At 39.9% G+C, this 15,637-nt stretch overlaps 1 protein-coding gene across 1 annotated transcript in view; it reads right to left on the reverse strand.

Annotated features, from left to right (window-relative positions):
• Positions 1–434: 434 nt before the first annotated feature.
• Positions 435–15,637, reverse strand: part of VEZF1 (vascular endothelial zinc finger 1) — a 15,999-nt gene continuing 796 nt past the window's right edge. Inside the window, exons 2-8 of the mRNA XM_023759607.1 lie at positions 14,839–14,981; positions 13,655–13,738; positions 10,317–11,011; positions 9,496–9,559; positions 8,205–8,388; positions 6,833–6,973; positions 435–3,794 (exon numbers count right to left, since the gene is read on the reverse strand). Coding sequence (XP_023615375.1) covers positions 3,367–3,794; positions 6,833–6,973; positions 8,205–8,388; positions 9,496–9,559; positions 10,317–11,011; positions 13,655–13,738; positions 14,839–14,981 — 1,739 coding nt within the window. The 3' untranslated portion in view covers positions 435–3,366. The remainder of the gene's footprint in view (positions 3,795–6,832; positions 6,974–8,204; positions 8,389–9,495; positions 9,560–10,316; positions 11,012–13,654; positions 13,739–14,838; positions 14,982–15,637) is intronic.

Here is a 15,637-nt window from a genome sequence, read left to right on the forward strand (position 1 = left end):
CAACAGCCTCCCTGTCTTCACCTTTACATGCCCTTTAGTACTTACTAGTTCCTGACATATTATTGGTACTCAGTAAACAAATGATGGACCTAGTTAAACACAAATGGATTAAGGACCCAGCCTAAAGCCCCTTTAAGAAACTGGGTTCTGGAACATGATAAATGTTTTAAGCCCATCTTCTCTTTTGGGTAGGACAGGGGACACCTCAAGGCCTGGCTTCCTGGGATTTTACTCAAGCTGATTGGCAGGGCTACCTCTCCTGCAGTCAGCCTGGTGCATTTCCACCCTCCCATGGTATCTCCATACCAACCAGTCCGACAGTCCCTCCCCTAGACCAACTCTGTCATGTGTACACCTGGAGAAGCAGTGCTTGAAAATTTCCTCTATCATCATAGTGAATTGGTGAAGCTTCTAAGGTATTAAGCAATCCATCATAACATTTGTGACCGGTTAACTTTAATTTGTCAAAATAAATCTGCAGTATTTTGCATGTTAGTAATACAGTGCTGGTATTGACAGGAAAAATCATCATCTGCTTACAAAGAAACCTTCATTTAGGAGCACACCTTAGGAGGGAAATGAATACACAATAAAAGGCAAATGCAGGCCAAGCAGTGAGCCCTAGAGCATAACAGGCTGTCAGATTTGAGGATTATCTAATACAACTGTTTAGCTGCTAATCTGATAAAGGGGAAGCTCTCAACCAGGTTACAACCAGAAGGAAAAAACAAAATCTCTGCTTTTTCGTAGAGCGGTGGCCGTTGTGCCTTCAACACTTGGTTAAATCAGTTCATCAGCATCAAAACTCAATTCCAGTTCCAAGACACAGGAGAATTTCACCAGACAACCTACTAGGTCCCCCTTTCAGTGGCCCACGCCAACCCCATCCTGCCAACTCTCTCCCTCCCAAAAGAAGACACAACGTGGTTTTATTATTGCGGACAAGCTTCTTAAGTGAATAAAGAATGCATACAAAACAGCATTTTAACTGAAGTCATACAATGAAGTCTCATTCCTGTTTATTATACAATTAATTGATAAAACAATCATTTCTAGTATATATCTTTTTTAAATTTTTTAAAAAGAACTAATACTTTCAGGGTTCTGACAACCACACTCTAGCCTGGGGGGAGGGTCCACACCTGCCCCCACTGAGTACTGCTCCTCGGGCCACTGTGGAGGAAGCCTGGGCTGTTTGAATCATGGAGGATCGTGATTACCAGCCTCATCAGAGCTGACAGGTCCCAGCAGGCAGACCCAGAACCTGGTCCTGGGGCTGCATGCCAGGAAATGTGGGCTTCCTCCAAATGTGGCCACCACCTGCCCAGTCCAAGCCTCAGCAGGGCCATGCCTGGACCTTCCCTACGAGTCCTTCCAGTAGTCCACACATAATGCTCTACATATTAAAAACAAACCATTTTTGTACTGTGGATAGGAACAGTTATAACAAAGTCATAGCTACATATTTTTCTCTACATTTTGTTTATTGAGACAAACTAATTAAAAGGCACAAACATAGGGCATGTTTACATGGACATTATAACAAACATATACATTAAAAGTGTAGGAATGTGTTGCCTTCCTGCTAAACAGAAAGTTCCTAAGCTTTTATATATACAAAAGTTGTACAATTTAATGTCCTAAAGTACAAAAGATCATTTATAAAATTATTTTACACTAAGTACTATTTATTTTACTTTTTTACTATGTAGTTCAACCCCCTCGAACTGTTTGTATAATGACACACAGATACCTATCCCTGATGTAGGAAGTCGGCCTTAGATACAAGTTATTTTGATGCTTGAACTGACACAGCGGGGTATAAACGGAAGTCATCCAGTTTGATAGTCCTGAAAACATTCTGCAAGATTACCACACTAATTTCCATTTCTCTTAACTGCAAGATTAAGGAAAAAAACAAACAAAACCCAAAACATATTGCAACTTAAAAATCACAGCGTCTTGGTTTTAGTAACTATTTTTAAAACACAATGCTTTAAAAACATTAACGTGTGGCATGATGGTGTATCTGTTTCCCTCGCTTTTGGTTTCTACTTTATGTACAGAGATAAAATATTCTGCTAATAAAAAGCACATGTCTTAATGTGCACAATCATCGCTGGTTTCTACAGGGAATGCAGACAGCTAGCTGTCTCCCTGAAAACACCACAAAGCTGATACAAGTGTTTTCTCAAAGGAAAAAAAAAAAAAGTGATGTCCATATTTACAAAGTTGAATAAATCTGCACAATAACTTGATTAAGAAATGAAAGGAGAAATGAAAAAAAACACACTCTGCTTGTTCTGAAGGGGCATCCTACCTAGTTAGTGGTTAGAATAAAAACTGTATACAATTTAATATAAGACATAAACTCTAGTGAGCAACTAACATATCTTTCCCTGTTGTAACATCAACAGGCTGATTGGGAGAGAGGGGCATATCACATCCCAGTGCCTCCAGCGTCTTCCAATTTAAAGCAATAATTTTAAATGTCCCAAAGTATTCCTTGGCTCCTGAATAGGAGTCCCATTGGCCTCCATTTGTTAGGAGTCTGCCTGTCCGCACACTTGATTTCTCCTCTGTCGGTTGCGGTCTTTTCTTACCAAAACACAATTTGTATATTTTGGTATTTTTTTTTGTTTGTTTTTTTTAAATTTTTTTAAAAAGTCAACTACAGTGCTATATTCCATCAGGATTAATATGCTTAGCAATATTTACATCTCCAAATATCAGGTCACAATCCCTATTATATGTTGAAGTTAGAATGATAAATTATCATATGCTTTGCATATCAGAGCTGGTATCACCTTTCCCATAGGGAATGCTGCCTGAAATTAACATATTCCCAAAGGTAAAATGCATATTCTCTGAAATGCATTTTATTATGACAATGCATGTTTTACTCATAAAAACAATAAACACAGACAATTCTACACTAGCTCTCAATCCGTGGATTTAGAACTTCAGGTTAAAATAAGCCATCCACGTTATAGTGAGAGAAGAATTCTGCTAGTGTTTAGAATAAAATGATTTATTGGGATTAGAAACTAATGCTGTTTTTAAATTTTGAAATGAGTTTTGCTTTTTTATGATTGGTTTTAATTCTGCCATTTCATCTTGTCAACTACTATCCTGTTTAAGCAATGCTGTCAGCTAAAAGGAATTTCTGATTAAACTAAAGTGGTCCAGTGATAAGTTATACATACACCCTACTTTGAACAATCCCAGCCAAATTGGAGAAAAATGCTACTACACTATTACTAACTAATGTAATAAAATCTCCCAATTTCATGGTTTACTTTTTACTTTACTAAAAGTTGCTGGTAAATATTTACTTTAAACCATATTTTGATTTTATAATACTGTTTACCAAGGTGGTGATGTAGGCAAAGCCTGGGGTAAGAAAGGCATGCTCTCTACAGGCCTCATTGCTATATTGAGAGGGGCGGCTAACGTCATAGGCGTGGGCAGGTTCATTGGAGATGTGATTGTGACAGGGTGTGCTATATTCACTGGAGCAGTGACAGGAGTGGGGAGGTTGACTGGGGTAGTGAGTGTTAAAGGAGAGGTCATGGATAATGGACTGGTTATAGTTACAGGGTGCCCTATGTTCATTGGGCTGGTTATGTTAACTGTACTTGAAACATTTACTGGACTTCTCATGCTCATTGCAGCTGCCACTGTGACTGGGTTTGACATAGTCCCAGACGACACAGAGGACGTTATATTGAATGGAGTAGTGAGAGTCACAGGTGTCGTAGCAGCCGTAGAGGTTTGGCACAGGTTAGCAGCTTCTAAAATAAGAAGACAAAAGGGCCTTTAGATTCTCAAAACAGTGAACAAAATTCACTAACAGCGTTTGAATCAACTTCTTTTAATTAAAAAGAACAAACATTTAATAAGTTAAATTAGATTTCTATCAAGTAGTGAACAGGAAGGAAGGATCCTTCTGAGCACCAGACTGGGGGCCAGGAATCCCAGTGTGTGCAAATCTCTTTTCTGATTGCTATACCTCCCTCAAGAACTGACCTAGGTAACTTGTTTAACCCTGGCAGTTTTGATTTAAAGTTTAGATTTACTTACCTACCTCACAGTGATACTGGGAAGATGAGTTAATTTCTGTAAGGCACTGGGGGGAAGTGGGGCAGAGAGGTCAAGGATGGCTAAAGTATTCTCATTATCACTTTATGCCCTTCCTCTGAGTTCTAAAGACTTTCTTGGGAAAAGCCAACCACCAGCAGGCCAGGCAACAAGAGCTGTTTATACAGCGCTGGGCCAGTGGTTACACAGTAACAGTTAATCAGAAAAATCTTCTCATAAGGCACATTGTACCTAGCAGAGGGAAGTGTGTGTCCTCAATGCTATATTTACTCTCAGAGGTGAAGCCACATTCTGTTAAGGTTTTAAAAATCCAGAAGTAGAGATTGATAAACAGTCTTAGAAAAATCATTTTAGTTCAATGACATAATCATCTACTTTATGCCTTGAGTCATTTATCTACACATATTATACACACCACCAACCATACCAGCGAGGACTTAACCAGGCAAGAAGACCCTGCAGTGAGTTAGGGGCACCTGGTCCTTGTTATCCAGCAAAACCTTAAAGAAAACTTCCTTCAAAGATGACACCCCCACCGCTCAACAAAATTCAGTACCACTTGCTGGTGTGTCACAAAAGAGTAGTAAGACTGTGATTTGGCTGTCAAAATGGAAAAAAAAAATGTATTTGAGACTAAAGATGGAGGTCTGCACACACTTCTCAAGTGGGTCAAATAACCTCAGGTAGACACTTGAGTCAATGAGCAGCCCTTCCTTGATCAGTATGATGTAACTTTGGCATACTTCTGTACACCGTTATCAGGAATTCCCAAATCTGGACCATGTTCACCATCATTTAGGGAGCTTTTTAAAAAATGATTTCCCAGGAAATCTAATAGTGAGATTTAGATGGAACCCGGGAAATCTGCAAAGATGATGACCTGTCTTCCAAGTTTGGGAACATTATTTAAGCCCAATATTTAAAAAGGATATGCTGATTCAAGTTTAAGTTTTCAGGCCAGGAGTCTCTCCCCCAAAATGTGACTTTACTAACATGAATACAGAAGTTTCTAACATTAGTGATCATTTCCAGAGAGATTCATGATACAAATGGGAATACAATCACATTCTGTTTCATGGAGGTCAGAAGATGAGCTAAACAATTGAGTCTTATTGTGCAAGCAAATTGAAATACAATACCAAATAGAAGAGTGCAGAAAGAAAGAAAGAGAATGAAAGAGAAAACCAACTCACTTTTGAGGTGATGGTACCATTGCTAAGGATATTCTCCTGTTTTCACCAAAGGAGTTTTTACTCTCCCATTTGCCATCTCCCCACCTCCTCCCCATGTTTTCTTTTTAATCTAATAGTGTCCTTTTCTATGACTTAAAACACTTTCACTCCTTCTCTAAGTAAAACATTCTTCATAATATGCTTTCAACTTACTCTGCTATTATCATAGCATATACACACATATACATTTTTCTGTCCCTTCTCCCCCCAAACTCCCCCCACAAAACATTTTATCAAAGTAATGACAAATCTTCAATTGGGAGACAGGAACAAGCAGCACCTGAGGAAGGGTGGAAAGCCTATCTGGACTGCTGCATTCTTTTCCTCCAATGCCAGTAGATGTATGAAAACGATGCTATTCCTTTTATCTTTATCCAAGTACAGAGTGTTTAGAGGGGATCTGAGGAAGGGAACAGCCACACCACATGAAAGCAAAGGATGGAAGAAACTACACAGCAAAGGAATTACAGAGGAGCCCACATGCAGAAGATTCCTCATGAATTTAAAATAAAACGGTAAGACATGGTAAGGGTGGGAATTTAGGAATCTGTCCTGTGGCTGATGGTACGCTGACAAAATGATTTACTTGAAATGGCTGCACAATAGTCCAGAAGTCAAACCTACAATTGGCACATTAAAAAGCTGTATTAAAAATGGATATTTCAAATGATTCTTAGACATATCTAAGAGAAAAGCAGACCACTCTCAATTACAGCAATGTCTCTAACAACTGAAGTACATACATGTGAAGCCAATGCCAGCCCCAACAGACTGAATGACACTAAGGGTGAGACCAAGAGAAAAGACATCAGCATTATAGAGTCTGAAACATGTAATAAATAAAACAATACAGAAAAAAACACTAAACTGCAGAAAATAGCATTGCTGTAAGAAAATGAATGTATATACACATAAGGATATTTCATCTACCTCTATAAGTGGGAATATTTTAGAAAAAAAGGGAGCTCCCTAATGCATGGAGGTTGACATAAAAATGGACTGTGACCAGCCCAGCCAGTGTGGCCCAGTGGTTGAGTGTCGACCTATAAACCAGAAGGTCTTGGTTCAATTCCCAGTCAGGGCACATGCAGGCCCAATCCCCCAGTAGGGGGCATGCAAGAGGTAGTCAATCAATGATTCTCTTTCACCATTGATGTTTCTACTTCTCTCCCTCTCTGAAATCAATAAATATATATATATATATATTTTTTAAATAGACTCTGAGCATACACAGCAAAGGACCAAATTTGATTGCAGATTTGTAACAAAAAGTAAACAAAAAGAAAGAACTTAAGAAATAGTGGGAATTTTTATTTCCTAGTAAAAACTTATCTGGAAGCTTGAAAGCTTTGTTGCCAATAACTTATCTTCCCAGCATATAATATTTCCATAAAGCTGGACTCCCTAAGCTATGGCTTCTTTACTTTGATCACTTGACATACTGGATGAAAATACTTCTCTAGCCATACTTTGAGCACTAGATGCCTCATCTTTCTTACCTTTCTTTCTTGCTTTGACAGCTTCTTCCCACAGTCTCAGTGTCTCTACCGGTTTCCCCGGCCAGCTTGTCACGTGTTGTTGCTGTTGCTGTTGTTGCTGTTGCTGCTGCTTCTGGTTGCTGGTCTCTTCATTCATGCATGCTACTCCAAAGACAAGCCAGAAACACTACATTTACCTTGAAAAACTGTGGTTATTTTTTTCAAAATCTAAAAGTTAGATACTTTGACTCTATGATTTTTGTCATTTGACTTGATAGAGTTTACTATAGTGCATCTTTTTTGCTACTTATGACTATATTGGTCAAAATAGACAATGAATAAAAACACTGGAGCGCTAGAGAAAACCAATATAGAAGAGAAAAGGATGTTTTGCTATATTAAAAAGCAAGTTGTAGAATGGAACTTGGGTAATATTAGCATGGACTAACTAATACTCATCAAAATACCTACAATACTTGGTTACTTGACCACAGTGATGTACTAAAAGTAAATTTTTATAAAGTTAACAAAGAATGACATGCTACTTACATGTACTTACAAAGAAGCAAAAATGGATAATAAAACACATTAAGTGTTCTTTCCTATTCACTTCTGTCCACCTATTTTGAGAATTGATGTTTTCTGCTGCATAGAGTACATATATAACAGAATACATAAAGTAGTAGAATATATAACAGAATAGAATTAGGCAAATAGTTTTTTCTGATAGTTCAGGAGATCTTAAAGAAAAAGCCTGGGTAAATGAAAATACTGGATTTTATCCACAAGTCTCTGGAATATTCTATCTTCAACTCTGAATTTAAGGTAAGCAAAGCACTTAAACCTTAAAATGGATTTGCTATCCCATTTCTCTACAGATTTGGGTTTGAAAAGCAAACTAATTAACACTGTTTTCATCTTTAAGGTTATTAAGGACATGTTATTAATACAATCAGGAGTTAGGAGCCACTGATGCTTGAGAATCTTCCTAACGGTAAATAAAAACAATTAAAATTGCCTCGATATGATGCAACTTCCTACTGTGGCTTTCGCTGCCACAATTCTAAATACTAGAGCTTTTTATTCAAACCCCAAAGAAGAAGGGACACATTGAAAAATAGCTGAGGGAAATTATGCTCTTCTAACATGGGTGTTATTAGAAAGCACAGGATTGAAAGCAAAATCAGTGCTGCTTGCACACATGCCTATGATGCATATTTCCAATACTAATATACACTCTTCATTATTGTGTGATTGCACACTTTAATAACAGCAGGAAACATGCAAGGTGAACAGTACAGTCTTGAGAGCACAACAAAAATACCTTCAATAGATTATAAAAACATCTAGATTTCATCAATTGAAAAGAAATACAATTTGAAGCACCACTTACTTTTAGTGATGCCTTGTTTACATGTATTACAGTTGATACTTTGGCTCTGCCCATGCGTCTTTAAGTGGCTGGTGATGTATGCTGCGCTCAGGAGCTTCCCACAGATGTTACAGGATACCTTGCCTTCGTGGCGCACCATGTGTGTCCGCAGTCTGTCTTTGGTGGCAAAGGCAGCAGTGCACGTCTGCATGAGGGAGGAAAACTTTTTTTAAATATAGACTATCCTGTTCTACTCATTTAAAAGTACGTTATATTCTAAGCATTACCCTACCCATATCGGCAAGCTGTTAGTTGAATTTTAATTGACTCATAATCATAATTAAACACTTGGTGAATTTTAGACCCTTACATTTTAAGGGAAGAAAAAATATCAACAACAACAAGAACAAAAAGAAAAAATATCAACATAGAGTAGTGAGAAGATGTGAGCATGAGGATCAGTTAAACCTGGATTTAAATCCAGCTCCCCAATTCACTAAACAGTGTAACAGTGAGCATGTTAGTGAACCTATCTGAATTTCTTCATCTGTAAAATGGTAATACCTACCTCACAAAATTACTGGTGGATTAAGAGCCTGACCCAAGGTCGTGCACATAGAAGACACTCACTCAAAATGATTACTAGCTTCCTTTCTCCAACTGGACATTTCTTAGAATTCAAATAATTTACTTAATAAAACCAGTCATTAACAAACTTAATGGAAAGGAACACACACAAAAATTTCCAGCAACATATTAGAATTACTGATACCTAAAACAGTAATTTAATTTAGCAAGATTCTTAATCTTTTCATTATCACAATTCATGCTGAATAAAATCATTAACATGAATAGATTTTCAAACAACTAGAAAATGCTCCAATTTGGCAATAGCCGACACAAATCCAATAAGTGATAACTTTTGGAGGAAAAATCATATTTTCTTCTATTACAGTTAAAACGACCCCAACCATCAACCCAGAAAATAATTTAAAGCACTTCATTCATTTATTCATTTCAATACACAAACTCTGCAAGACTATAATTTTTTTCTTATAACAATAAATGCTGTTACCCAAGGAAAGGGAAATGTAGCTTAACAAAAACAACACATTTACATTTTCAAGTGATCTTGCCCCACAGAAATAGAAGCTGTCATTTATATTTTATAAAACTAGAATTCAAATGGATCACATTTACTCAAGTCAGTGATTTTTAAGACTATTCAAAAACAGTGAGATTTGACTGGCTCAGACCTTCTGGATAATGTGCATTAAGGGCTACACTAAGGATAAGTCATTTTAACTCTTACTTGGCATTTGAAGGGTCTTTCTGTTGAATGGACATGTTTTACGTGACAGCTTAAATGGTCAGGCCTGTGAAAGAGAGAGTTTCAACAGAAGATATAATGGAACACACATAGAAAAATGCTACTTACTGTGATGTCTACATACTTGGCAGATTTGGGTGGGAGACATTTTAAAGAAAGCTAGCAGAATGAACAACTCCCCTGCCCCCCAATGCAAGCCTCCTTACCTCTCTTACCAGAAACAAAAGTTTTACCTGTTTTCTCTCCTAGTCAACATCAAATCATATTAGATCTTGATTCTTTACAATTACAAAATACCCAAAGTTTTAGTACTAATACTTGCCAGAAGCAGCTACTACTATGTATACTTTACATTTTTAAAGCCTTTAAAAATGAAAATTAGTGAAATGTTAATAAGCACAGAAAAATAGAAAAACATTCTCCTAAAAGTTTTATTGCGAGTATCCAAGGTCATCCCAACTTCCAGAAAATAAGTTTGATTTACACAGACCGTGAACCTCATGGCTAGTCACCCAACTGAATTGGAATCTGGTGGTTTCTCAGTGATAAGAAGTATCAATGTGCCAAATGAAGGCCTGCATCCATTAAGGTACTTCTTAAATGAAATAAGTTAATCACTATGTCACCACTTGTCAACCACACCAAACTGAAATTCGAGCTGGAGGTGTAACACTTTATCTCTCACCAATCTCCTCTAAGAGCACAGGCCTACCCACATCTATTCTCACATAAACATCTAGAGCACACAGAAACTGAAGTTCACTGAATACCATAATGAAAAAAAGCAAAGCAAAATGCAGTACCTCGAGAAGCCTTTCCCACAAACACTGCAAGTATAGGGTTTGGTGATGCCTCCTTCATGAGACCTCACATGGTAAGTCATCCGGTCCTTCCTCTTGAAGCGCTGATTACAAATAGGACACTCGAAGGGCTTTTCGTCTGAGTGGGAGAGCTTGTGCCGATTGAGGTGGTACACATCGCGGAAGGCCTTCCCACACATCTCACAAGCATGGTTTTTCTTGACAGGCTTACTGGGTTTCTTGACAGACTGGGTCACAGGCATAGCTGTGGTGCTGGCACTGCTGCTGGGGTTGGTGCCCGAGGAAGATGTAGTGACTGTGGACAAGATGCCTGCAATGGTTGAGACCAGCGAAGTTCGGCTGCTGTCCCCAGCGATGGTGGAGATAAGAGGAACCACTGTAGTGGGGGTTTTCTTTGCCCGGGACACCAACTTGATCCCTGTATGGCAGGACTCGTGGCGCCTCAGGTGATAGCTGTCCCTGAAAGCTTTACTGCAGTAAGTGCACACAAATGAAGTTTTGGGTTTTTCTTTTTTAATTCCAATGGCATCCTTTAATGTTTCTGGTGCAGCCTGAGGTTTCTGAGTTATTGGTATTGGAAGTAATGGTTTCTGATCAGGGGGCTCCACAGCAGAGCTCAGGAGGGGCAGCAAGCTGTTTTGTGCTGCCTGCTGTTGGTGATGAGAGCCTTCATGGGTCTAAAACCAAACATTTACACTTCAGAAACTCAGCCTCTCATAATGACCTTCAAAATTCAACATGCTCCAAACAACAGAGCCCAGAAGAAACAATCAAAGAGCCTGTAAGCAACTCTCTACAGCAGAGATCCAGCAAGCACCTAGTTACTCGGAAGAGCTCCCAAGACAAAGCATGAACATCACTGTGCAGACCCAAAACTTTGGCCACTAAGTTGCTGGCAGTGATCTTGCTTTCAAACAGCTGACTAAACTACACACCACCCTGGTTCATAAGGGACACACCAGCTGATGAAATTAGTTTGCATTAGTCTGTCAGTGCTGAAACCAAGTTTAAATAACTTTTCAAAAAAATTACACTCCAGACGTATTTAACAGTACCTTACCATAGTAATGCACAAAACACACACATACATAGTCTCTCTCTCTCTTTCTCTTTCTCTCTCTCTCTCTCTCTCTCTCTCTCTCTCTCTTGTCTGTTACCTAGAAAAAGAAAGGCATTATATCTCTCCCTTCCAATCAGAAAACTCTTAGTGATTGAGGAAGGAGGCTGTTGCTAGGTGATAAAAGGAATCTAACTCTCTGAATACATATGCTATTTAAGTTTACTTTTTAAATTTTCACCTAATTCTACTAAAGATTTGGTTGAAATGAAACCTGCTATTAATCAACCTGGAAGGCATCTGTGAAGATAGCCCACAGCAAAACACCTGTCAGTTATTTCTCAGTTCATAGAAGTCTGCATCCTTTAGCAACACTCATTTTTCAAACCCTAAGCTCTCGAAGACAAAGAGAAAACAAACTATAAGTTATTAAAATTCCTTTCATTTTCATCTTCTTCCAACAGTTGTAGGTTTTGTTCAAGTATTAGACATTCGCTGTTAAAATGTGCTTCTGCACTCCAAAACTGGGGGCTGGCCATTGTCTGGAAATTTACTTTAGCTGCACTGAAACCAAAATTTCATCATAGATCAGGTTCTTGGTATTTATGACTAATTATTCTCTTGGTTTTGATTCTTTCAAAATTCTCCATACCTCCATCCTGATAAACATTTAGGAAATGATGGAAAAAATTCCTGAAATAGTTCTTCCTAATATGTTGTACTTTACCAACATTATTGTTGAAACTCCTGACAGTGAGCCCAAGCCCCTATGCTGGAGTTTTGTAATCCTAAACGGATACATGCACTCAGAGGTTCATAGTTCCAAATACTTTAAGCATACAACGTCCTAGGAAGAGCCCATCCCATCATCTTAGATACTCCAAACACTTATTTACCCTTCTCATTGTATAACCACTAGTCCAACAGTTAACTTGATTAAGGAGGGGAAAAAAAGAGAAAGACACACACACTCACACAGAGCTCCTCCCCTGATGGATAAGAACATCTATCATTGCTCCATATTTACTTACTTGATGGCAGCACAACAGCTAAGCTCCAGGCTCCCCCCAATCATTGGGAGGTATGGTATCCAAAGGTACCAATTTCAATTTAATAATTTTGCTTGAATCTCCCTTTGAGTCCTAGAACTGTTCATAGAAATTGTGTATTTACTTATGAGTATCTTTTTGGACTTAGTGATCTTACTGAATTATAGTCCACTTTTGGAGCTCGTGTAAATGTCAGTGTTTACCCTGATGACATTAGTAGAAACTACAGAATCTGAACACTAATCTTACCCCTTTCCAACCTGGCTGTAGGATACCCAACTTTCCATACAGTATACAAACGGTTAATAGCTGAAGATAGCTCAAGATATACAATTTCAAAGGCAACAGATCAGATAATAGGGAATGCAAATCTTCTGGGCAAAGTTCAGACTTACAGTGTTTAGAGGCATTTTTCGATTCTAAACAACCATTAGTTTGATGGAGTACTAAAAGCACTTACTGCCATTTTACCAACTCAGATGTCTGTGGCAGCATAAAGTATTTTTACAGCATTGCTGAAGCTCACTCTCACAAGAGGGTCACACCAGGTCCCTGCTTCTTGGGTGAAATGCTGCAGAATGCCTCGACCACTACGGAAATCTCTCTGAGGATTCCTAGGATCCCCACACTTCTACATGAAGCCTTCTAAGAGGGGAAGTGGGTTTCCCCAACTTGCTCTCTCGGGGAGAGGCAGTGAAATAACCACCACCGCCTGCCTTTAGTTAAGTGACTTAAAATATATGCATAACTTCTGGGTAGACTTTTATTTTGCTAGTATCATCAAATCAAAGGCTTTTTAAACTCTCCCAAACCTTCCTTTTTCTGGGACTGGCAAAAAAACAAAACCGAAATGTTATTTCATCACCCAGGTGGTAGGATATGGCACCATGAAATCTCCAGTGCCAGAGGGTAAAAGATTTTGTACTGAAACAAATTAGCATCAGTGAGTCATATCTTGAATGTCCTGTTAGAAGAATCATCCATCAAACATTTTAATAAGTATGGCTTTCACTTTCCACCAGGTTATCTGGAAAGCAAGCATGTATTCAATTGTTTTAAACTATAAATTCAATAGACTGCTCCAGGAAACAAAACAAGAGAGTTTAAGTCTCCATTTTCCCAGTGAAAATTACTTAAAACTGGAACTAAGCCTATTCATACCTTTCCATAATATTCATACCTTTCCATAGAAAAGACTGAAATATTCTCTTTACCCATCCAACTGTCCTCAGCTCTAAATTATAAGTTTTCCAACAATTTTCACTGCACACATTGCCAAGCCCAGGATCAAATATGAGCTTTCACACTTCTCCATCAGGTGGAAAAAATGATTTTAATAGCTGAAAAAAATTAAATAATATAAAATCGAATTAAACAGTTTATCAATAATAAATGCTTGGCATTTGCTTTATCCAGGAAAAGAATAATGAAAATATCCCAAACAATTTTTCAACTAGCTTTCCAACAATTAGTATGGGTTTTTCCTTTACATAAAGAACTCCTGTTATGTTTCAATCTCCATTAAGTTTATAGACAGCACATTTAATATGGTAAATTTAATTCATTCCTCACATTAAAATCACTTCAATAGCCTATTAATCCCATATTTTAAAGTGATCATTTGAAAGCTTTTCCTACAGAAGGCATTTGCCACCTTTACACCTTTAACCTGGGCAGCTAGCTATATGTCAATTATTTTCCAACGCATTTTAAACTTCGTTTAATGCAATTATCAAGCTCGGATAAAACAATCCTACATAAGAATAAGAAAGTGGGGAAGTTTGTGAGTCCCCCACTTTTTTGAGGATCTTCAATTTTAAGAAGCCTGAATTTATTTCAACAACTACTTAAAAATCAAACTACTCACATTTGAAAGACTACATGTCTGAAATTAATCCAGCAGCACTACACAATGGGTAATGTTTGCATTCTCCAATGTCCTATATTAGCTCTACTGAGATGGGTCCAGTGGCTGGGAGAAGTTTCTAAAAACTCTGCATCCGTTCCTGGTTAGTTCCAAAAGGTCTCAAGAGCGTTTGGGATTTCACTAAGTTATTCAAAGTAGGAAAATAACTCCGAGAGGCGGGAAGAACGCACTTAAAGTGACGAGCTTCCTAACCTCCTCCGGTGCCGAAGTTTCTCCGTGAGCTCAGCACTACTGCCCACTAAGTGTTTCGTTTGCAAACAGAAACGAAGCAAGAAAAATGTAAGTTCCAGCCCAAGTCTTCCAAATCGGGGTCCCCCACCTAAAGCGGGCTGGCGAGAGGCTGGCCAACGTATGGGCTGCCGTCACTGTGAAGCTTCTTGCACAAAGTGAAGATCAACACCCCAAAGAATGACTCATCGGGGGCTTTGTGAGCGGACTTTGTTTGCTCTCTCCGCTTTCTGTCTCCCCCACTTGGTCGGGGGAAACGTCCGAGGTGGAACGAGGGAGAAAAGCGGTCCGGGAGGAGGTCTGGCCTCCGGAGCCCCGGCCCTCACCGCCCCCGCCCGGCCCGGCCCGGCCGGGGATTCCCCGGGCTGAACGGGACGGCGGCTGAGCTGGACAGAGGGAGCGGGTGTCAACTGCCAAGACTCGGCAGAGGCTTGGGAAAGAAAACATGTAAATCCAGTGAAAAAGTTTGGGGAAGGCATGCACACAGCACCCCGCAAGCGGGTAAACACGAGGTGGGGCGGCGGGAAAGGGGAGTGGCGGGGAACCCCGGGATACCCGCTATTCGTGGGGAGGGGGGGGGGGTCAGAAAGTCACCATAAACAAAAAGAGAACAGGGAGCTGAGAAAGGAGAGCGAGCGAAAGATGAAGAGTGTGCGTGTGTGTGTGCGTGTGTGCGCGTCTTGGGGGAAACACCACTGAGAGTGGAACCTGGGGACCGCCTTCACCCCACGGCGCGGCCCGGCCCGGCGCGCAGTGGCCGAGCGGCCCGCGCTCTGCAGCGGCCCGGCGCCCTCCTTTCTCTGGGCCGCGGGTGGTGACAGCGACCGGCCTCCTCCCTTCCCCTTCGGGGCGGGAGGGAAGGGTGTGTGCGTGTGCGTGAGAGTGCTGGGGGGGCCGGGGTTCACCCCGAGGCCTGCTCTCTCCCCCGCACCCCTGAGGCCGCCTCCTTTCACCTCAGCAGCCCCGCTCCGCCGGGCGGGCGGGCAGAAAAACAAAGGGGGATTAAGGCCGGGCCGGAGCGCGGAGCCGGGAGGGAGGGGAG

This window comes from Myotis lucifugus, unplaced genomic scaffold (assembly GCF_000147115.1).
Source record: "Myotis lucifugus unplaced genomic scaffold, Myoluc2.0 scaffold_158, whole genome shotgun sequence".
In the NCBI taxonomy this organism is placed as follows: Eukaryota; Metazoa; Chordata; class Mammalia; order Chiroptera; family Vespertilionidae; genus Myotis; species Myotis lucifugus.